This window comes from Pelodiscus sinensis, chromosome 3 (genome assembly GCF_049634645.1).
Source record: "Pelodiscus sinensis isolate JC-2024 chromosome 3, ASM4963464v1, whole genome shotgun sequence".
In the NCBI taxonomy this organism is placed as follows: Eukaryota; Metazoa; Chordata; order Testudines; family Trionychidae; genus Pelodiscus; species Pelodiscus sinensis.
Window position 1 is genome coordinate 142395599 of NC_134713.1, and position 23054 is coordinate 142418652.

Below are 23054 nucleotides of genomic sequence, written 5' to 3' on the forward strand. Positions count from 1 at the left end.
CAAGGGAGCTACAATCCAAAGTGGAGGATTTGCCCTTTGAAAAGGATTCACTCTTTGGGGAAAAGACTGACTCAGTCTTACATTACAGTAAGGACACTAGAACAACCTTACGGTCACTCGGAATGTACATCCCACCTTACAGGAGGAAACGCTATATACCGTTTCAAAGGCATTATGATTATCTCCATCCCAGACAATGTTGGCATCCACAACACCAGCAGTTCGACCAGCTGCACCAAAATCAATGGCAGAGACCAATAAGATGCTGGAATCAAAATTACCGCGTGCAAACGCCACCAGGAAATAAACAGCACGTTTGACGTGTTGGTTGAGAGCAAGCACACATTCCCCCAGAGCCTCAGTCACATCTTTCACCATCGTCTATGGCCCTTTTAGAGCCAATGGGCCAATATCAGTACAGACAGATGGGTATTAGAAATAGTGCGCTCAGGTTATGTTATTCCATTCCGTTCTCTCCCTCTCACAACTCCCCCATCCCATCCCTCTTCAGGGACCCCTCTCACGAAGATCTACTACAAGATGAAATCTCTCATCTCCTCCACATAGGAGTAATAGAGAAGGTTCCATCTCAGTTCCAAGAGAGAGGATTCTATTCCCATTATTTCCTTGTACAGAAAAAAAAATGGCAGATGGAGACCTATACTAGACCTTTGACAGTTAAACAAACATATTGAAAAACAACATTTCAAGATAGTGACCTTAACTTCTATTCTACTGACCCTGGAGCAGGGTGATTGGCTTGCTTCTCTCGACCTCAAAGACACCTATTTCCACGTGATGGTTCACCTCACTCACAGAATATTTCTACGCTTCATGATTGACGCAGACCACTTCCAATATTGAGTACTGCCCTTTTGCCTCGCCACAGCACCAAGGGTATGTCTACACTACAATGTTAGTTCGAACTAATGGACGTTAGTTCGAACTAACATTCATAGGCGCTACACTAGCGCTCCGCTAGTTCGAATTTGAATCGAACTAGCGGAGCGCTTAGTTCGAACTAGGAAAACCTCATTTTACGAGGATTAAGCCTAGTTCGAACTTACTAGTTCGAATTAAGGGGTGTGTAGCCCCTTAATTCAAACTAGTGGGAGGCTAGCCCTCCCCAGGTTTCCCTGGTGGCCACTCTGGCCAACACCAGGGAAACTCTATTGCCCCCCTCCCGGCCCTGGCCCCCTTAAAGGGGCACGGGCTGGCTACGGTGCCCATGCCAGGTGCAAGCCTGCCAGCACCCAGCCAGCAGACCCTGCACCTGGCACGGCACAGAGCCACCCACCCGATGTCCCCCAGCCCACCCCCTCTTCCCGGGACCAGGCTGGCGGCTCCCGGGAGCTTGCCCTGGACCGCAAGAGGCAGGCACCTTCCTAGGCTAGTGCGGACATCGAGGACCTCGTCCCCGATCTCCGCACTAGGCACAGGAAAGTGGCCGTCTAGGGCAGGAGAGCTGCCAGCCTGGCCACCCAGGAGCAGGTGTGCATGATAATCAAGGGGGTCCACTGAGACCCCCGACCCTGAGCCCTGAGCTTACAATGGCCGTACTGGGTCAGACCAAAGGTCCATCTAGCCCAGTAGCCTGTCTGCCGACAGCGGCCAACCCTAGGGACCCTGGAGGGGATGGACCGAAGACAGTGACCAAGCCATTTGTCTCGTGCCATCCCTCTCCAGTCTTCCACAAACTTTGGGCAGGGACACCACTCCTACCCCCTGGCTAAGACTACTCCATGAACCCAACCTCCATGACTTGATCTCACTTCCCTTTCTTCATCTGGGACCTGTTCCCAACCCCTAATCATGTTAGTTGCCCTCCCCTCTCCCACCCTCTCTCTTCCCCTCTCCTACCTCCTTTTCCCAGTTTCCCCCAGTTTTGTTCAATAAAGACAGAGTCAATGTTGGAAGAAACGTTATCTTTATTTTGTACATCAGGAAGGGGGGTTAGGGAGGGGTAAGTGGAAGGAGGTGAGGGAGGAATGGGGTACGAGCCCCCGATGGGGAGGACTGGGCTGGCTCTGCGGGCTTCTGGGGGTGGAAGCTCGCCTGCAGCCCCCCAATTGCCTCCTTTCCCCAGATGGCAGCCTGTGGCAAGTGCAGCCGGTCTGATGGCCGAGTGCTCTGATGTGCCCAGTGTGGGCACTCCGGGCACTCCAAGCCAGGACTGGTTTTCAAGCAGGGCACCCCTGAGAACTGTCTGTCCGGGGTGGGGGTCGGGTCCCTTTAAGCGTAGCCCTCGGCTAGCCTGAGATAGCATCTCCACGCTCTAAGTCCTCCTCTGATGCCCTGCCGGCACTGCTTCCGGCCATCCTTAAGCCCTGTTCAGAGTCCACTCAATGTGGACATGCTAGTTCGAATTAGCTTAGTTCGAATTAACTAATTCGAACTAAGTTAGTTCAAACTAACTCTGTAGTGTAGACATACCCCAAGGGTCTTCACAAAGACATTCACAGTCATCACTGCCCATCTTCGATGCATGGGAATCGTCATATATTCTTACCTGGATGATTGTCTAATAAAAGGATGTTCATCGACAGAAACTTCAGACCTGGTGCGGACAACTATCGAGACTTTCCTTCTCCTAGGTCTCCTTCTCAACGAAGACAAATCCACCTTGTTTACAGGCACGCGCCTTGACTCAGTCACAGCAAGGGCATACCTACCCGTTACCAGGTTTCGGGCAATGCAAGACCTATTGGACCAACTACTATACAGATATTCAGTACAAGTTGTTACGGTACTCAAATTAATGGGTCATATGGCTTCCATGACGTATGCTGTTCCCTATGCCAGGTTATACTTTCGGTCATTACAACATTGGCTGATCACAATATACGATCCCCTAAGGCACAACGTATGCAAGTGGGTAACCGTCCCGTCCACGGGCAGGTCTTCCCTCCACTGGTGGACGGTGGATGACAACTTACTTTTGGGCACTCCGTTTCGTCACCTGCCACCTCGTTGTCACATGACCACAGATGTCTCCCTTATCGGCTGGGGCGCTGACATGGGCAGTCTTTCCGTACAAGGTCGCTGGTTGCCACAGGAATCTCTGTTATACATAAATCTCCTCGATCTGAGGGCCATTGCCAATGCCTGCAGACATTTCTGTATGCACCTCTGCAACTCCACAGTGGGCGTCCTCACAGACAACATAGCGACCATGTATTATATAAACCGTCAGGGAGGTACACGATCCTGATCGCGGTGTATGGAAGCAACCCGACTATGGAATTGGTACATTTCCAACAGCACTACCCTCGTGGCATCCTACTTTCTTCTTCGAGTGGCCCCGTGGGTGCTCCACTCTAGGTGTCGGGTCCCGTCCCGGCGCCGCGGCTCGGAGAATTTTCATAGCCATGTCCTGCCAGCCCGCGCATGCGCGCTCCTTCAAAGCGCCGTTCGCGCCTTTGATCAGCCGCGCGCAGGCTGGCAACCGCCAGTTCCTTTCAACCGCCTCAGGTCGCGGTCGGAGATCCCTGTACTGTTAGATCTATGTTTTCATTAGCGTTATTAGTTATTTTTTTTCAGTGTAAATAGTCACTTTTAGGGTTAGTCGTGTTCCAGTCTACAGTTCTGTTGTTTAAAAAAAAAAGAAAAAAGTTTTTCTTCAGATCAACTCCGTTAGCGCTACTGCTAAGCGCTAAAGAAAACTGAAATTGACAAACAGTAAAAAGACAGGGGTTGCCTGGATCGGCATCCAGCCACCCCTCTTCCACTCCTAACAATGCCGGGATCCCCCGGTTTTAAGAAATGTTCAGTTTGCCGCGAAGCTATGCCGGCGGCTGATGGTCATGCCACTTGCATAAGGTGCCTGAATGAATCGCACGTTCCTCAAAAGTGCACCCATTGCTGCAAGCTTACCTCCAGAGCCCGCAGAGAGCGAGAATTAAAGCTCCGGATGATGTCCTTTGACAAAGCGCTGCAGCCTGATATGGTACCAGCGTTCGCGCCTTTGCAACGGACCGGCTCCCCCTTGTCAGTTCCTCTCAGCTGCCCGTGGTTGCTGGCGGAACGCCGTTTGTCTCCTCAGACAGGAGCCGTTACTATAAAAAAAAAAAAAAAAAAGAAGACAAAAAGACAAGAACGAGACATTATGCCTGGGTCACCGGGATTTAAACGGTGCGCTCTCTGCAAGGAAGCCATGCCAGCATCTGACGGGCATGAAGCTTGTGTCAGATGCTTAGGAGAAGCGCATGTGCCACAAAAATGCACTCACTGCGCTAAATTGACTCCGCGGGCACGCAGAGATAGAGATATGCGCTTGAAACTGTTGTTGTGTGACAAAGCCTTACAGCCTCCAGAGCGGCAGGTCTCAAAGTCCTCTATAGAGCAAAGGAAGAGGTCAGATTCCCCTGAGGCGCTGGGATCAAAAAAGAAGAGAGTTTCTCCCACCCGCTCTCTCCCGCCTCCCTCGCTGTCCCGGGCTGGTCAGGGACACAAGCCGGGTGTCTCCGGCACGGCACCACACTCAGGCAGGTCGCATAAGCCGCAAGCGGCAAGCCGCTCGTTATCGGCACCGGCTCCGCGTCCCGCCGAGAGCCCGGTCGCTGCGGAACGCTCGGCACCGCCACAGGGGCTGGAGCCGCGACAGTCTACCCAGCCGCATCGAGCGGCACCGCAAACGGCTATTGGGGACCATGACAAGCCGGCACCGTGCTCGGCACCGGATACCGCATTGCCTGACGGCACCGGGGAGCGGAACGAACGGGGCCGACAGATCGCCCCCCACCGTGCCGAGTCGGCACCGGCAGATCATGCTGCTACCGCAGCTGCACCGAGTGACCATCTGCTTGCGGTGCCGGGCAAGATGCTAATGCCTGCCGACAATGCTGGCGAAATTATTCCTCCCCCTACCAGCAGTTCCTTATCAGTGCAAGGGGGAGAGGCTTCCCCTGCCTCAGCAGTCCCGACAAAGGCTGCTAGAAAGTCAGCACGAAGGCATTCAATTTCACCTTCACCTCAGCCTTCAGTTTCTCCTTCTCAGTCACTGAGGGCTAGTCATCCTCCGTTGTCTCATAGCCCAACAATGCCTTCTCCTCGCTGTAGGTCAAGATCTTGTTACTCTGACCATCGGGAACGATATCATTGCTACCGTCGGGAATCATCATACAGATCCCGCTCACCTAGCTACTCTCCGCCTAGATCTTATCATAGGCGGTATGACAGCAGATATTCCTCGCGAAGGTCTTCCCCTGACCATTTTGAATATAGAAGTCACCGGTCAGTTTCGGGATATGGGAGACCTCATTCTCGCTCTCATCACTGCTGCTGCCATACTCCTCATGAGGCACGTCAATCATCTCCAATTCAACACTGGAAGAGGGCATCGCCTAATCACCAGAATCCTTCGCCTTCAGTTCAGCTATCTGAGCCCGAGGAAGGCCAGATATCGGATACGGACGATCAATTACGATCTGTAACTCAAAAAGATATTTCGACATCTTCCCCAGACGATGCAGTGTTTGAAGGGGATCCATCTCCCCCGGACGACACTAAAGACTTTCAAGACCTTTTTAGGAGAGTAGCCCAGTCTCAAGAGGTTCAGTTAGCAGACACTCCAACGAAGCAGTTTAAACTCTGGAGAAATTTGCACCCCAAACAACAATCTAAGGTTGCTCTTCCTATGGACGAGGCGATCCTCCAATCAGCAGCAGAGATTTGGAATACCCCGGCTTCGACTCCACCAACTTCGAAGCCGGCGGAAAAGCGTTATTTTATAGCATCCAAAGACTCGGAATTTCTGTTTACTCACCCGCAACCAAACTCCTTGGTCGTCGATGCAGCTCTCCAAAGGGCTAAGAACCCACAATTGAAGAATGCAGGGGTTGATAAAGAAGCAAAGAAACTTGACATATTTGGCCGAAAGGTTTATACATCGGCCACCTTGCTTCTTCGCATAGCGAATTATACAGCTCTGTTGGCGAATCATAGCTTCGACAGTATAGCGAAACTTACAGACCTGTCCCAAAGATCATCGGAGGCGGACAGAGAGTTGTTACGATCGATCCTCAAGGAGGGCTATGCATGTTCCAAGGCCAATCTTCAGATAGCCATGGATATAGCAGATACAGCAGCTCGAGGAGTGGCAACAGCGGTGTCCATGAGGCGCTCTTCTTGGCTCGCCACGGCGGCAGTGCCCAAGGAGTTGCACTCCAAGGTAGAAGACCTCCCGTTTGACAAGGTGAGATTGTTTGCAGAAAAGACAGATGAGGTGCTTCACACGGGAAAAGATTCGAGAACGACACTTCGGACGCTGGGGATGTACGCACCGCCATTCCGCCGCCGTCGTTATTTTCCATACCAAAGACGGTACGATTATCAGTCTCGGAGGCAAACAAATCGTCCGTTCGACCAATCGCGACCTAGACAGCACCCTCAACGGAGGCGTCCACCACCACCCAGGGTGACGGGCACGCCCGCCTCAAAACAGCAAGTTTGACTCCCTTGTCGGGGGCAAGCGCATCATACCAATCGTCATTCAACAGACAAAACCCATTTTTCACCACCGCTTACGACCCTACTATCAACAATGGGTCGCAATAACATCGGACAAGTGGGTTCTGGAAGTCATAAGCAGCGGCTTCACCATTCCTTTCACTTCCATCCCTCCCACCACCCCACCCTCCCCGTCCCTTTTCAGGGACCCATCTCACGAGGATCTCCTGCGACAGGAAGTCCATCACCTCCTGGACATCGGAGCGATAGAGAGGGTCCCCGATCAGTTCAGGGGAAGAGGGTTCTATTCCAGATACTTTCTAACGGAAAAGAAAACGGGGGGCTGGAGACCCATTCTCGATCTAAGACGTCTGAATCGTTATCTTCGCAGACAGCGCTTCAAAATGGTGACACTGACTTCCATAATCCCATCCCTCGATGTCAACGATTGGTTCGCTGCCCTCGATTTACAAGATGCGTATTTTCACATCACAATACATCCCGCGCACAGGCGTTTTCTGCGATTTGTGATAGGTCACGATCATTTTCAGTATCGGGTTCTACCATTCGGTCTGGCTTCAGCACCCAGAGCCTTCTCAAAAACCCTGGCTGTCGTGGCAGCTCATCTGCGTCGGTTACAGGTGATAATATATCCATACCTGGACGACTGTTTAATAAAAGGTGCCACGCAGCGAGAGGCATCACAGATGGTGGCGACGGTAGAACAAACGTTCGAGTCACTCGGCCTCCTCCTCAACAGAAAAAAATCAACACTTATTCCGACGCAATTCATAAAGTTTATAGGGATAAACCTCGATTCACGCACGGCAAGAGCTTACTTACCTCACGAAAGGTTTCAAGCGATCAAGGATCTCGTGACCATACTAACCAGCAACATCATGGTATCGGTACACAATTGCCTGCGTCTCCTGGGCCACATGGCAGCGGCCACTGCTGTAGTTCCTCATGCGTGCCTCCACCTGAGGGGTCTCCAACATTGGTTGTCCACAGTTTATGTCCCTGTGAGGCACGACATCCAAAAGGTAGTATGCCTACCTCCGCATGTCCAAAGATCCCTGCAGTGGTGGACGAAAAAGCAAAACCTTCTGCCAGGGGTTCCATTCCATCGACAACAACCATCGGTACAGATAACATCGGATGCCTCACTCATCGGCTGGGGGGCCCACATGGGCAGCGAACGAATTCAGGGCAAATGGTCTCCCAGCGAAAGGCGTCTGCACATAAATCTGTTGGAGCTTCGGGCAATCTTCTACGCATGCAAACATTTTCTTCCCCACATCAGAGGTCTGACAGTGAGGATACTGACGGACAATATAGCTGCAATGTATTATGTCAACAGACAAGGAGGAGCACGGTCACGATCCCTATGCGCCGAAGCAGTGCGATGTTGGAACTGGTGCATACAGAACAACGTGACCATAGCAGCGTCGTACTTACCTGGCACCGCCAATGTAATTGCAGACTCTCTCAGCAGACAGTTCCCCACGGATCACGAGTGGGAGATAAGGACAGATGTACTTTCTGTGGTATTTCAGAAATGGGGGATTCCACAGGTAGACCTATTCGCAACATACAACAACAAGAAATGTCGCCTGTATTGCTCGAGAGCAGGGCTCGGCAAGGGCTCTCTCGGCGATGCACTTCTGATCACATGGAAGAAGACACTGCTGTATGCTTTTCCCCCCACAGTGCTTATCTCCAGGACACTGGAGAAAATCAGCTTAGAAGCGGTGACTGTCATTTTGCTAGCGCCAGCGTGGCCCAGGCAAGCCTGGTATCCATTCTTACACAGAATGTCAGTTCAACCACCTTACCCTCTTCCTCTTCACCAAGACCTCCTTACTCAGGAACGAGGCACGCTGTTACACCCCAGACTGCAGGCGTTGCATTTGACGGCGTGGCTCCTCAGTGGTTAAAAGGGGATGAAAATCTCTGTTCTGAGCAGGTCAAGACAATACTTCTACACAGTAGGAAAGACTCTACGAGGAACACGTACCTTGCGAAATGGCGGAGATTCGCTAACTGGTGCATTCAAAACAACATACACCCTCTCTCATCTCCTCTACAACACGTTTTGGACTACATCCTTCACTTACGGACTTCAGGGCTGGCACTATCGTCCCTAAGAGTGCACTTGGCAGCCATCAGTGCTTTTCACCAGCCAATAGTAGGTTCCTCGCTCTTCTCCCATGCAATTACAAAGAGGTTCCTCAAAGGGCTCCTAAATTTTCATCCACCACGAAGGGCGCCTTCCCCTTCTTGGAATCTGGATTTAGTATTGGACACCATTATGTACCCACCTTTTGAGCCCTTGACATCAGTTTCTCTGCATATGTTAACAATGAAAACAGTCTTCCTCCTTGCAATTACATCGGCAAGAAGGGTAGGTGAACTGGGGGTGTTGATGGCAAGCCCTCCTTTTACGGTTTTTTCCAAAGATACAGTGACGCTGCGATTACACCCAGATTTTATTCCCAAAGTCTGTTCTTCCTTCCATATTAATGAGCCTGTGGTCCTCCCGACTTTTTATCCCAAGCCTCATTCTTCAACTAGGGACGCTCTGTTTCACACGCTCGATGTCCGACGTGCGCTCTCTTTCTATATAGATAGAACACGTCAATGGAGACGCACTGACAGGCTGTTGGTATCTTTGGCACCTAGATCAAAGGGCAAAGCGCTTTCCGCTCAACGCATTGCAAATCTCATCACTCTCTGTATTACGAAATGCCACTCGCTTAGGAATAAGCCTCTACCTGTTTTACCTCGGGCTCATTCTACGCGTGCAGTAGCGACTACCACTGCCTTTGCAAAGGGTATTCCCCTTGCGGATATCTGCCGGGCAGCTACCTGGGCCTCTAGCGCAACTTTCGCACGGCATTATGCCGTAACTAAGAGGTGGGCTTCAGATACCGCGGTAGCCTCTGCAGTCCTGTCCACAGTAGAGAATAACTGACCCGGAGCGCTTTCTGGGTTACTGCTTTATACTCACCTGGAGTGGAGCACCCACGGGGACCACTCGAAGAAGAAGAAGAAGTTACTCACCCTGTGTAGTAACGATGGTTCTTCGAGATGTGTCCCCGTGGGTGCTCCACGCCCCACCCTCCTCCCCGCTCCGGGGCTTTCTGCTTTATCTTTCAGAGACCGAGCGGTGAGAGGAACTGACAAGGGGGAGCCGGTCCGTTGCAAAGGCGCGAACGCCGTGCGCTGCGTCCGCGCGTGCGCGGTCCGGCTCGGCTACGGCTATAGAAGTTTTTCCGACCAGCGGCGCCGGGACGGGACCCGACACCTGGAGTGGAGCACCCACGGGGACACATCTCGAAGAACCATCGTTACTACACAGGGTGAGTAACTTCTTCTTTTAAGAAATGTTCAGTTTGCCGCGAAGCTATGCCGGCGGCTGATGGTCATGCCACTTGCATAAGGTGCCTGAATGAATCGCACGTTCCTCAAAAGTGCACCCATTGCTGCAAGCTTACCTCCAGAGCCCGCAGAGAGCGAGAATTAAAGCTCCGGATGATGTCCTTTGACAAAGCGCTGCAGCCTGATATGGTACCAGCTTCAACCGCAGCAAAAACTTCTGAGTCCAAGAGGAGAGCGACTTCTCCTAGACCGCTAACTTCAAAGAGAGCAAAGCCGTCCCCGGCTCGTTCCCTCCCTCTGGCAGTCTCAGGGGCTTCGGCAGCCTCCAAATTGACCCCCGCGGAGTCCCGCTGCTCTACTGACCCCGGTGATAGGGGATCGCAAACACTGAGGGCTCGGGCTGCTTCAGCGCCGGCTTCGGCGGCACTGGCTTCAGCTTCGCCGGCTGGCGGTACAGCGCTAACGCTGAAACTGACAAGCCAGCCGGTGCCGGGCTCAGAGGTTTCGGCGTCAGCGGTGTGGGCTCCAGCGGCACCGCTTGTGACGGCACCGACATTGGCGGCACCGGACCCAGCCGTGCACATTCCTGACAAGGCGCCACCGGCAACTTTAACCACGTCGGCACCGAGCACTCTATCGGCACCGTCAGCAGAGCAGCTACAGCTGATCTCCCCGGCACCGCTCTGTCTTCACTCTGCGCGGAGCTCCCCAGTTGCCATGGAAACTGACAGTGCCTTAATGCCTAGGAAAGCTCTATCAAAGACTCATGGGAGGGACAGATCTGCCTCCCCAGTCTTCTCACCAGGACCATCTCCGTCGCCACCAAGGCGTACACGGTATCGGGACTATAGTGTCTCCCCGATCCATGTTGCATACAGGCTGCGCGATTATAGAGACACGGTATATCTAGAAGCACGGCGATCTCGTTCACGATCTCGTTCACCGGGTCGGTCATCCAGATATGGGTCCTCTAGACGCTCTCCACGCCGCGTCTATTACATTCAACACAGTAGCGCACATTCATCGCGCCATTCTTCTCCGTCACATTCTGAGCACTACTACGGGCACTACTATCGTTCGTGCGACAGCGGTACCCATCGTGAACATAGATTATCTTCACTTAGGGGATCATCCTGTAACTGTCGCTCACCAGTCACACAATACTTACCTCAACAACCACAACAGTTAACCTCACCACCTCCATCGACAAGCCAATCTGTCCAGCAGGATCACTCCGAGCTGGAAGAAGGACAGCTGTCTGACACAGAGGACCCCAAGCCAGAAACCTCTCCAGCGGACTGCACATCTTCCTCACCAGATGAGGCAGTTTGTCCAGGTGAATTGTCTCCACCAGACGATCTAAAACAATTCCAAGACCTGTTTAAACGAGTAGCAGGCACGCAAGAAATACAGCTGGCAGATGTTCCGGTGAAAACACACTGTCTCTTAAATAACCTCCGTCCACAACAGCGTGCAAGGATCGCCTTATCAATTGACGAAGCGATCATGGAAGTGGCGGACGAGATATGGCAAACACCAACTTCAGTTACTCCTACCAGTAAAAAGGCCGACAAGAAATACTTTGTGCCGGCAAAGGGGTTAGATTTTCTATTCAATCACCCTCAGCCCAATTCGTTAGTGGTTGACGCAGCACAGCGAAGGACCAAAGCGCCACAGTACAAAAACGCTCTCCCTGATAAAGACAATAAGAAGTTGGATGTATTTGGTAGAAAGGTCTATTCTTCAGCCACACTTCTGTTACATATTGCAAACTACTCGGCTCATTTATCAAATCACAACTTTGATAATTATTCAAAGCTAAGGGAATTATTACATCATCTTCCTGACGCGAAGAAACCTCTATTGAAAGCGATAGTACAGGAAGGATACGCAGCATGTAGCACCGCATTGCAGATTGCAATGGACGTGGCCGACACAGCAGCACGGGCCACGGCTACGGGTATCGCAATGAGGAGATCATCATGGCTTTCGTCTGCGGGAGCACCAAAGGAGATGCAAAGTAATGTTGAAGATCTCCCCTTTGATAAGATTAAGCTTTTCGCAGCAAATACTGACAAAGTCCTCCATTCAGGCAAGGATTCTCGTGCCACCCTACGTACATTGGGGATGTACACGCCCAATTTTAAGCGTAGACGCTATTACCCTTATCAGAGAAGGTACGATTTTAATTTTCCCAGACAACAGACATGCATGTCGGATAATCAGCGTCCTAGGCAGCGTCCTCAACGGAAACGACCCCAACAAAATCGTGCAGTCAATCAATCTTCAGCCAAACAGCAGATCTGACTTCCCCGTTGAGGTTGCGAGCACGCTTCCCTTGGTCAATGCACAGAACGAAAATCCTCATCTCTTTCACCATCGACTAAAATCATATCACTACCAGTGGTCCAACATCACCACAGACAGATGGGTACTAGAAGTGGTAAAGTACGGCCTCTCAATTCCTTTTCTCTCCATTCCCCCCTCCACCCCACCCACCCCGTCCCTTTTCAGGGACCCTTCTCACGAGCAACTACTGAAACAAGAAGTTCTTCGCTTACTCGCAATCGGGGCAATAGAGAGAGTACCCAAACAATTTTGGGGAAAAGGCTTTTATTCCCGATATTTTCTCACCCCAAAGAAATCGGGAGGCTGGAGACCCATCTTAGATCTTCGAAGGTTAAACCGCCACCTTCGGAAATGCCGATTCAAGATGGTGACCTTATCAACTATCATCCTGTCATTGAACAAGGGAGATTGGCTTGCAGTCCTCGACCTGCAGGATGCTTATTTCCACGTTGCTATTCACATGGCCCACAGACGTTTTCTTCGGTTCCAATTAGGGAATGAACATTTTCAGTACCGGGTTCTACCGTTCGGATTGGCATGTGCCCCCTGGGTCTTCACCAAAACTATAGCCGTAGTGGTGGCTCATTTACGCAGGATGGGAGTGACAATATTCCCTTACTTAGATGACTGTCTAATCAGGGGTTCAACATATGTGGAGGCATGTCATATGGTGCAGACAGTGTCCAGCGAATTTGCCTCCCTGGGCCTCCTCATAAATGTAAAAAAGTCATTACTAATTCTGTGCCAAGACCTGGTTTTTATAGGTGCACGGCTCGACTCAACCGTGGCACGGGCGTACCTACCGTTGCAGCGTTTTGTGGCAATTCAAGATCTTGTACATACTGTCATGCATGCTCCCACAATTCCTGCACGCGTATGTTTACAACTGATGGGCCACATGGCGGTTTCCACCGTAGTCGTACAAAACGCAAGATTACATTTTCGTTGCCTCCAACATTGGTTGACCATGGTTTACAGTCCGGCAAAAGACAAAATCCACAAACTGTTGGTGGTACCCCAACATGTTCGAGAGTCTATTCAGTGGTGGGCCAAACCGGACAATCTCCTCACGGGCATCCCATTTCATCGTCCGCAGCCTACAAGACAGATAACTACAGATGCTTCCCTCACAGGCTGGGGGGCGCACATGGACAACCTGACGATTCGGGGTCGCTGGTCAACTCAAGAAATGATGTTACACATCAACATATTCGAGTTGCGGGCGGTATGACATGCTTCCAAGCATTTTCAGTCCCACATACGGGATACAACTACCAGAATCATGACGGACAACATGACAACTATGTTTTATATCAACAGACAGGGAGGCGCCCGATCTCGTTCTCTATGTGCGGAGGCGGTCCGGTTATGGAATTGGTGTATTCACAACAACACCATCCTAGTAGCATCCTGCCTTCCGGGTACCGACAACTTAGTAGCGGACTCACTCAGCAGACGTTTTCCCCATGACCACGAGTGGGAACTCTGCACAGAGGTTTTAAACCATATATTCGTACGGTGGGGGTTTCCGACAATAGACTTGTTTGCCACAGAAAACAACAGGAAATGCCCCACCTATTGCTCGAGAGCGGGAATAGGACGTCAGTCACTAGGAGACGCCTTCCTTCTCCACTGGGGACGGATGCTGTTGTATGCCTTTCCCCCAGTTGTTCTCATACCCAAGGTTCTCGAGAAAATCAGCATAGAGGGGGCTCGAGTAATTCTTATAGCCCCAGCGTGGGCTTGTCAACCTTGGTTCTCAATGCTCCGTCAGATGTTGGCAAGGGCACCGTACCCCCTACCTCTCCTTCCAAATCTCTTGACCCAGAACAACGGATCTCTACGCCATCCGAAACCCGAGACGCTACACCTCACAGCATGGATGCTCATTGGTTTAGCAGTTTCGAACAGTGTTGTTCCCAGCGGGTCAAGAAGGTATTGATACATAGCAGGAAAGATTTTACGCGAGCTACTTATATAGCTAAGTGTGCCAGATTCCAGGCATGGTGTGCGGCTAACAACCTGGACCCCTATTCCACACCTTTACCTCGTATATTAGAGTACATTTTGCAACTACAGGATAATGGTCTGGCCATAGCTTCCCTACGGGTACATTTGGCAGCGATTAATGCCTTTCATCACATGGACGACTCTTTTTCTATATTTTCACACCCTAGTACGAAAAGATTCCTAAAGGGGGTCGCGAACATCAACCCACCCCGCAGACCCCCTCCACCTTCGTGGAACCTGGATTTAGTATTGGAAGCTCTATCTCATCCTCCCTTTGAGCCTCTAGCCACTATTCCGTTACACATACTTACCACCAAGCTTTTGTTTCTCCTAGCCCTTACCTTAGCTCGTAGGGTCAGTGAGATAGCAGCGTTCATGGCTTCGTCTCCCTATACAGTTTTTTCTAAAGACTCAGTCACCTTGAGAGCCCACCCAGCGTTTATCCAAAAGGTGTCATCTGAGTTTCACATCAATGAACCAGTGGTTCTTCCGTGCTTCTTCCCTAAACCCCATGCCTCAGCGCAAGAAGCAATATGGCATATGCTGGATGTAAGGAGAGCTTTGGCATTCTACATCGATAGAACGTGCGACTTTAGAAAAACGGACTGCTTAATAGTGTCATTGGCAAACCGTTCTAAAGGCCAACCATTGACCTCTCAACGTATTTCGAGACTTATTGTTTCATGCATATCCATGTGCCATTCTATACGAGGGAAACCCCTGCCAAACACTCCAAAGGCCCACTCCACTAGAGCAGTTTCCACTACTATGGCCTTCCTGAAGGGAGTCCCGTTCCGGGACATTTGCAGGGCAGCGACATGGTCCTCTAATATCACTTTTATGAGACATTATGCTATAATTGACCACCTCGCTTCAGACTCTTCGGTAGCTACGGCAGTACTTAGTCGTGATCATAAAACCTAATTTCGGAGCGCTCTGGACTCTTTTTAGGTACTGCTCCGGAGTCACCTAGAGTGGAGCACCCACGGGGCCACTCGAAGAAGAAGAAGAAGTTACTCACCCTGTGAAGTAACGATTGTTCTTCAAGATGTGCCCCGTGGGTGCTCCATGACCCGCCCTTCCTCCCCGCTCTGGGTTCCTTTTTTTTTCTCTCTTTCAGATGAGCGGTTGAGAGGAACTGGCGGTTGCCAGCCTGCGCGTGGCTGATCAAAGGCGCGAACGGCGCTTTGAAGGAGCGCGCATGCGCGGGCTGGCGGGACACAGCTATGAAAATTCTCCAAGCCGCGGCGCCGGGACGGGACCCGACACCTAGAGTGGAGCACCCACGGGGCACATCTCGAAGAACAATCGTTACTTCACAGGGTGAGTAACTTCTTCTTCCTGGCATCAGCAACACGATAGCGGATTCCCTCAGCAGGACCACGAATGGGAAATCTATCGGGATGTTCTCCATTCCGTTTTTCGCCGTTGGGGTTCCCCGTCGAATAGACCTATTTACCATTGCCAGCAACAGAAAGTTCTGATTCTATTCCAGAGCGGGCCTACGTCTCTACTCCTTAGGAGACGCCTTTCTCCTCAGTTGGAACAGTCCCCTCATGTATGCTTTTCCGCCTTTCCCACTTATCTTCAGAGTCCTTCAGAAGATGAAGTTCGACAAAGCCTTGGTCATCCTGATAGCGCTGGAGTGGTCTCGCCAGCATTGGTATCCAATTCTCATGCGACTGGCATAACATCCACCATATTACCTACCGTTTATCCAGAACCTTCTGACCCAGAAGCGAGGCTCTCTCCTTTACCCACAATTACATACTCTTGACATCTCAGCCTGGTACCTAGCTGGTTAGATGCCTCCGAGGCCCTATGTTTGGACCGTGTCAAGGATGTTCTTATGCATAGTAGGAAACAAAACACACGTGTCACTTACCTTTCCAAATGGCGATGTTTTACTTCCTGGTGTTCTGAATGCAACCTTGATCCTCAAATGGTCCCGATTTCCATCATCCTCCTGCAACAGAGTGGACTGGCCTTATCATCTTTAAGAGTCCATCTCGCGGCACTGACTGCATTCCGACAGTCAATAGAGGGAATTTCACTCTTCGCTTACCCCCTCACTAAGAGGTTTCTCAAAGGGCAATTAAATCTAAACCTTCCTCTGTGCGCTCCCACCCCGCTGTGGAATCTGGACTTGGTACTCTCCATCTTGACAACACCGCCCTTTGAACCTCTAGCCACCATACCTCTCCAGACTCTCACCCTAAAGTTGGTCTTCCTGATTGCCATCATGTCAGTGCGCAGAGCATGATGCGGCAGTCCCTCCCTTCTTGAGGCGCATGCACTGGCATCCTCTAGACTCCTCTCCTCTCCCTTTCTCGATCTTTGGCTGTTATGCACTTCAGCGCGTCCTGCTGGGACGCCTGTCTCAGTAATCGTATAGCATGAGTCGGTGGCGTGTTCCCCTGCCACCATCTCGGGAGGGCTTCCAACTCTCCTTTCTTCCTCCCCTGTACTTTGGGGGCTCTTGCCCAATGCGGGGTTGCTTCACCCCATCACAATACCCCCCCTTATACGGTTTTCTTTAAGGATAGGGTTAGGTTTCGCCCCCACCCATCATTCCTGCCCAAAGTCGTGTCACATTTCCACAAGGCCCAGGACATTTACCTCCCTGTTTTCTTTCCAAAACTCCACACAACACCTAGGGAGCAATCCCTGCATTCCCTAGACGTGAGGAGGGCCTTCGCCTTCTTAGCAAGAGAGTTTAGGAGGTCACCACAACTTTATTTCTATAGTGGAAAGAATGAGGGGTCTCCCGGTGTTGGCCCAGTGCTTTTCTTCATTGATCACTTCCTACATCAGTATCTGTAATGAACTCATGGGACAGATGGTGCCCCCGCTTACGGCCCATTCCATGAGGGCGCAGGCCTCATCAAAGGTATTTGTCACGAAGGTGCTGATCCTCGAGATCTGCAGGGCGGCCATGTGGTCCTCCATTCATATGTTTAAAACCCATTACACTATTGCACAGCAGGCTAGAGATGATGCAGTCTTTGGTAGGGCTGGCAATGTCTACACAACAGAGTTTTTTTTTTGAAAAACGGATGTTTTTCAAAAAAACTTCACTTATGTCCACATTGCAATCACATTCTTTTGAAAAAAATCAAAAGAACAGAAGGGTTTTTCTGACATTGGTAAATCTCTTTCTACGAGAAAGAAGCCTTTTTCCAAAAGAGCTCTTTCGGAAAACTCATGTGTGGATGGGGAAGAGGAAGTTCTTTCGAAAGAAGAGGAAAGAGGAAAAAGCACAAGTGCTCTGGTGGCCACTCCATCCATAGTAATCACAGCTTAAATATGAGATAGCATCCATTCAGTGTGGACGCTATCTTTCGAAATAGCAGATCACTTTTTTGATGCGCTTTGGCAGTGTGGATATTCTCTTTCAGAAGAAATTTTATCAGAAGATCTCCTCCAGAAAAACTTCTTCCAAAAGAAGCCTGCAGTCTCCATACAGCCGCTGTGTTGCAATCTATTGCAGAATAGGGTTCTGAGCCCTCCTCCTGTGGTACTGCTAGATAGTCACCTAAACTGGAATGGACATGAACAAGCACTTGAAGAAGAAAAAATGGTTACTTACCTTGTAACTGTTTTTCTTTGAGATGTGTTGCTCATGTCCATTCCAAATCCCACCTTCCTCTCCTTCCTTGGAAGAGTCCAGAAAGAAGGTACTGAGGGGGTGGAGGGCCAGCAGGGGAAAATATGCATAGATATGTAAGCACCACTCCAGGGAGCTCCATGGCTGGCCTGATGGATACTGCTAAGTAAAAAAGCTCCGGTATCCATGCACATGTTGTGCACACACTGAACAGGAATGAACATGAGCAACACATCTCGAAGAACAACTATTACAAGGTAAGTAATCATTTTTTGGTGAAGAAAGTATTACTGGCAGCTCCATTATATCCCTACATTTTGTCCAGGGAAGAGATATTAATCTGTGATATTAAAGAAAACCATTTTAATTTTCCAAAAATTGTGAATCTTTGCATTTAGTAATAGTAAATTTATTTTAGCTTTACCAGGCACAAAAAGATGACCCACCTCTTGCCCGAAACATGCCCCCTGTAGCAGGAAAGATTCTGTGGGTGAGACAACTTTTCCGGCGGATAAGTGAACCAATCAATTTTTTCTATGTAAGTTGATTATTACTGATGTAAGGAAAAATTATAGATTTCATAAATCGTAGAACAATCCTTTGCACAATAGTGAAGTTGTCACTTTTTAATCTATTCTTTTTTAAAAAGGAGGAGAGTTTTCTTTTTTAATTGTTTAGGCCAATCTCTTATTGACTTCAGCAGGTTATAAATTAGGATTATACTCTACTTGATACAATGCTTTACGTATACATTTAATTTGAAGCTTCAATTATTCATAGTAATTAATTTTGAACAATTTTAATTTTGACTCAAGTTAAATGACTCTTTGATATGTTTGTAATTTTAATTTTCAATGTTTTAATAGAAAAATTCAGATATCTTGGCAAATCCAGAAGGTAAAGCAGTGGTTCGATTATTCAATAAAATTTCCTATGTATTGGTGGAATTTGAGGTACTCTACCATGTGGCTTGGGTGAAGGAGATTTCACAGCTACAATATGGTGAGTAGTTAGGTAGGTTAAACTTCTAATAAATATGTATAAGTTTTTCACATCAGCCTTGTTCTCTACCTGTTATGCTGTTTTATTGCTGTTTGTTCTTATATGTTGTTGATAACTGCTAGATTTACAGAAAATCAACTTACATATATTTTTAAAATTTAAGTCTTTAAAATGTGCAAATTATAGTCCTGCTCCCACAATTACACATGATTTGTGGGAGTACAGGGGTAGCAAGGGCAAAGGGGATACAGGGTTATCAAGTTTCTAGAATTTGGGGTAGAGTCCAGAAAGAGTTTAAGTCCTGCCCTCCACTCCCCCACTTGCCTAGGATCCTGGGAGGGAGTTTGGGTGTAGGATGTGGTGAGGGCTCTAGGATGAAGTTTGGGTGCAGGAAGCAGTGCAGGGTGTGGGGCTTTAGGCTGGAGCAGGGGGTTGCAATATGGGAAGGGGTGCAGAGTGCAGGCTCTGGGAGAGAGATTGGGTGCAGTAGGAGTGAGGGATTGGGCTCTTGGAGGGAGTTTGGGTGTGGATTGTAGGCACTAGTTTGGGGCAGGAGACTGGGGTGCAGTCGGGAGGTGGCATTTACTTGTGTGGCTCCAGTAAGTGACCCACCACCTTTCTGGCAGTGGCTCCTAGGTGGGGGAGCTAGGAGGGTCTCCTTGTGCCTCTACCCACAGGCACTGCACCTGCATCTCCTGTTGGACAGGGTCAGCTCCTGGTGGTACAAGGGCCAGGGATGTGCTGGCAGCCATTTCTGGAATGAAAAGTGGTGCAGAGTGTGCAGTCAGAATGCTATGTTGCCCTTTTGAATTGGCCTGGGGTGGCAGGTGGGATCAGAGGACACACTGGGGGAGGTGTGTATAAGTGGTAGAGAGGCCTGGAGGAGAGACCTGGCCTTGAACTTTGTCTATGATGGGCACCCATGCTCTCATTTTGGTGGATCATGGCACCAAGGGCCAATATAACTTGGTGGCCCTGCACACGGATGCCTGCACCTGAATGACTTCAGTGGACCGATGTGGGGGTGAAGGGGTTTGCATTATGGATCTATTTGCAGTGTGGGGGAAGTGATTGGTTTGTAAAGCATAATTCTCTTAGTATTACCTTACATTTTTAGTTATGTAGGTTATATTGAATAGAAATTATAGTACAAATAGTTAAAGTACTAATATGTAAAAGAAAATCTCCTATATATAACATGATATTTTAAAGTAATTAAAACTTTATTAATTTTTTTGTTGACTCAGCTTCCACTAAGTTTGGATTATGATTTTAGGCACCATAATCCAAACCAGAACATCTCTGAAGAGGTAACAATGGGAGGTGGCGATCTTAGAAAGAGTTAAGCGCATGCTTAATCCAATGGTCCCTGCTCTGAAAAGCTTACAATCATATTATAGAAACAAAATAAAAGCAACAGAAAACTGGGCTTGAATATGACTATGAATCAAGGAACTTCAACATATCTCAAATACCTTGTAAAACCAATTATATTTTTCTGCAAGATTCTGTTTTAAAGAATGTTTAAGCTAAGGCCATGGTGTCTAATGCAGGGCACACCACCCCGCCCAGGATGTGCTCCCGCACCCACAGCTTCAGCAGGACCACCACCATGTGGCAGGGGTACAGAGAGCAGCACCTGCAGGCCCTGCGAGCCCAGACCCGGATCATGGAGCAGCGGGCGTAGGACAACCGGGAGTTCCAGCGGGAGCTGCTTGCCCATGGTCGTGCCATCTGTCACCGTCTGCAGGCCCTGGTGCAGAGAGTGCTGCCCCATGCCAGTCCTGCGCCTGCTGCCCCCCCAGCTACTGTTCCTCCTTCCACTCTTGCCCCCCCACCTCTTCCTTCTCAACCTCCACACCCTCCTCAATCTCCACCCCCCCACCTCAACCTCCGCACTCTCCTCCCAATCCCCCCGGGGACGCCGAGACCCTCACCCCTGAGCACTGAGCTTCCCCTCCCCCTTCTTCCCCTTGCTTCCCTTCTAGCTCCCTCCTCCTAGGTTTCCCCCTCGCCTCTCCCACCCTCTCTCCAAGACCTTTTCAAAAGAGTGACCTTGGCGCAGGAGCGACACCTTTAGGAGATGCAAGTGAAGCAATACCGTCTTCTACGCACATTGCAACCTCCCACTACCTCCAGAATAGCACTCCCCATGGACGAGGCTATTATGGACCCTGACGATAACATCTGGCAGACTCCTCCTTCCATTACCCTGAAAAACAAAAGGGCTGACCGCAAATACTTTATTACCCCCAAAGACGTGGACTTTCTTTTTACTCATCCCCCTCCAAACTCATTAGTAGTGCACTCTGTTCGGCATAAGGGAAGACAACCTAACCTTAGAACCACTCCACAAGACAGAGACCACAAGAAAGTTGACATCATGGGCCACAAGGTCTACTCCTCTGCCACTTTGCTTCTCAGAGCAGCAAATTATATGGCGATTCTCATGGACTATGACCATGCCAATTATTCCAAACTACAGGATCTGCTCCAACACCTCCGAGAACATGAGACCAACTCTACTCAACATTATGCAGGAGGGCCACACCGTCTCCCATACCGCCCTAAAGTCCGCTATGGACATGGAAGACACTGTGGCCCATATTACAGCATCCACAATTGTTCTATGAAGGATCTCCTGACTTCAGGCATCAAGGGTCCCCAGGGATTTACAACAGAAGATCGAGGATCTACCATTTGATAAGACCAACCTATTTGCAGGCAAGATGGACGAGGTGTTGCATTCCATGAAGGATTCCCGTACCACCATCAGGACCCTGGGAATGTACACTCCCACCTTTAAGAGAACGAGGTACCAGACCTACCAGCAGTCCAGGGATCCCTTTAGACAATGGACCAGATATGACTTCCTTCAAAAGCAAAGTCCACAGCATTGTAGACCTCAATGCCAACATCAACAGCACTCCTCTGCAACCCACCCCCTGCAAACAAACAGCAGGTTTGAAAAACAGGTCGAGAACCAGAAAGCCATTCCACCACCACTTGCAACCAGCTTTTCTCAATTCTATCACCCTCTCTGGGCCTTTTCCATCACATGGGACACTCCTCTCCTTTACGCCTTCCCTCCCTTTCCCCTCCTTCACAAAGACCTCAACAAGATCAGGACAGACCAGGCATGAGTCATACTAGTGGCACCGGCATGTCCCAGACGTGGTATCCTTATCTTCGCAAGATGGCGATAATGGACCCGTATGCCTTCCCACTCTACCACGACCTCCTGTCACAGAACTACGGGAGGACTCTCCATCCAGAACTCCACAAGCTCCATCTCCACTTGGCTCCTTCATGGCTCCATGATGCTGAGAATACCTGTTCGGAGCCGGTGAAAGAGATACTGATCAACAGTAGAAGACAATCCACTAGGAAAACATACCTATATAAACGGAATAGATTTTCTCATTGGTATAATCATTTACACACAACAAATCTGGAGTCTACTCCCCTCCCTACTTTGTTGGACTACTTATTATCCCTGAAACAGTCAGGCCTCGCTCTTAGCACTATCAGGGTCCACACTGCTGCCATAGCAGCTTTTCATCATCCTACTGATGCGGTTTCCTTCCTCAATAATCAGTTAACAAAACAGTTCCATATGGGTTTGCAAAACACTTTCCCACCCATCCGCCCGCCAGTCCCCATCTGGGATCTGAACCACGTTCTAAAAAGTTTGACAGAGCCACCATTTGAATGTCTAGCCACCTGCTTTTGTACTCATCTTTCCATGAAGGTGTCCTTCCTGGTCATGATAACCTCCAGTAGGAGGGTAAGCGAACTCGCAGCCTTGATGGCTGATCCCCCTTAAACGGTGTTCACGAAGGACAGAGCAATACTCCGACTCCACCCAAAGTTCCTTCCCAAAGTACTTTCCCCCTTCCACGTCGACGAACCCATACACTTACCTGCCTTTTTTCCTAAGCCACATGCCGATCCAGTTCAGGCCGCATGGCACACACTCGACGTCCAGAGAGCACTGGTGTGTTATGTGGACTGAACTAGACCCTGGAGAGCCTCCCTTAGGCTGTTTCTGTCCTACGCTGAGCGATCTAGAGGATAGGCAGTCTCATCTTAGAGAATTTCAAAATGGATCACCTCCTGTATTCGAACATGTTATATGTTATGTAATAAAGACTTACCTGAAACCATCACAGCTCATTCCACCAGGGCAATGTCTTCCACAACTGCCTTCCTTAGCAATGTTCCTCTTCAAGATATCTGCAACACCGCCATCAGGTCA

At 49.7% G+C, this 23054-nt stretch overlaps 1 protein-coding gene across 3 annotated transcripts in view; it reads left to right on the top strand.

The window, feature by feature from the left end:
• Window positions 1–23054, top strand: part of DNAH8 (dynein axonemal heavy chain 8) — a 615913-nt gene that overhangs the window by 132473 nt on the left and 460386 nt on the right. For all 3 annotated transcript variants that reach the window (XM_075925079.1, XM_025186355.2, XM_025186358.2), the window contains 2 exons: window positions 18213–18332; window positions 18661–18796. In XM_075925079.1, coding sequence (XP_075781194.1) covers window positions 18213–18332; window positions 18661–18796 — 256 coding nt within the window. The remainder of the gene's footprint in view (window positions 1–18212; window positions 18333–18660; window positions 18797–23054) is intronic.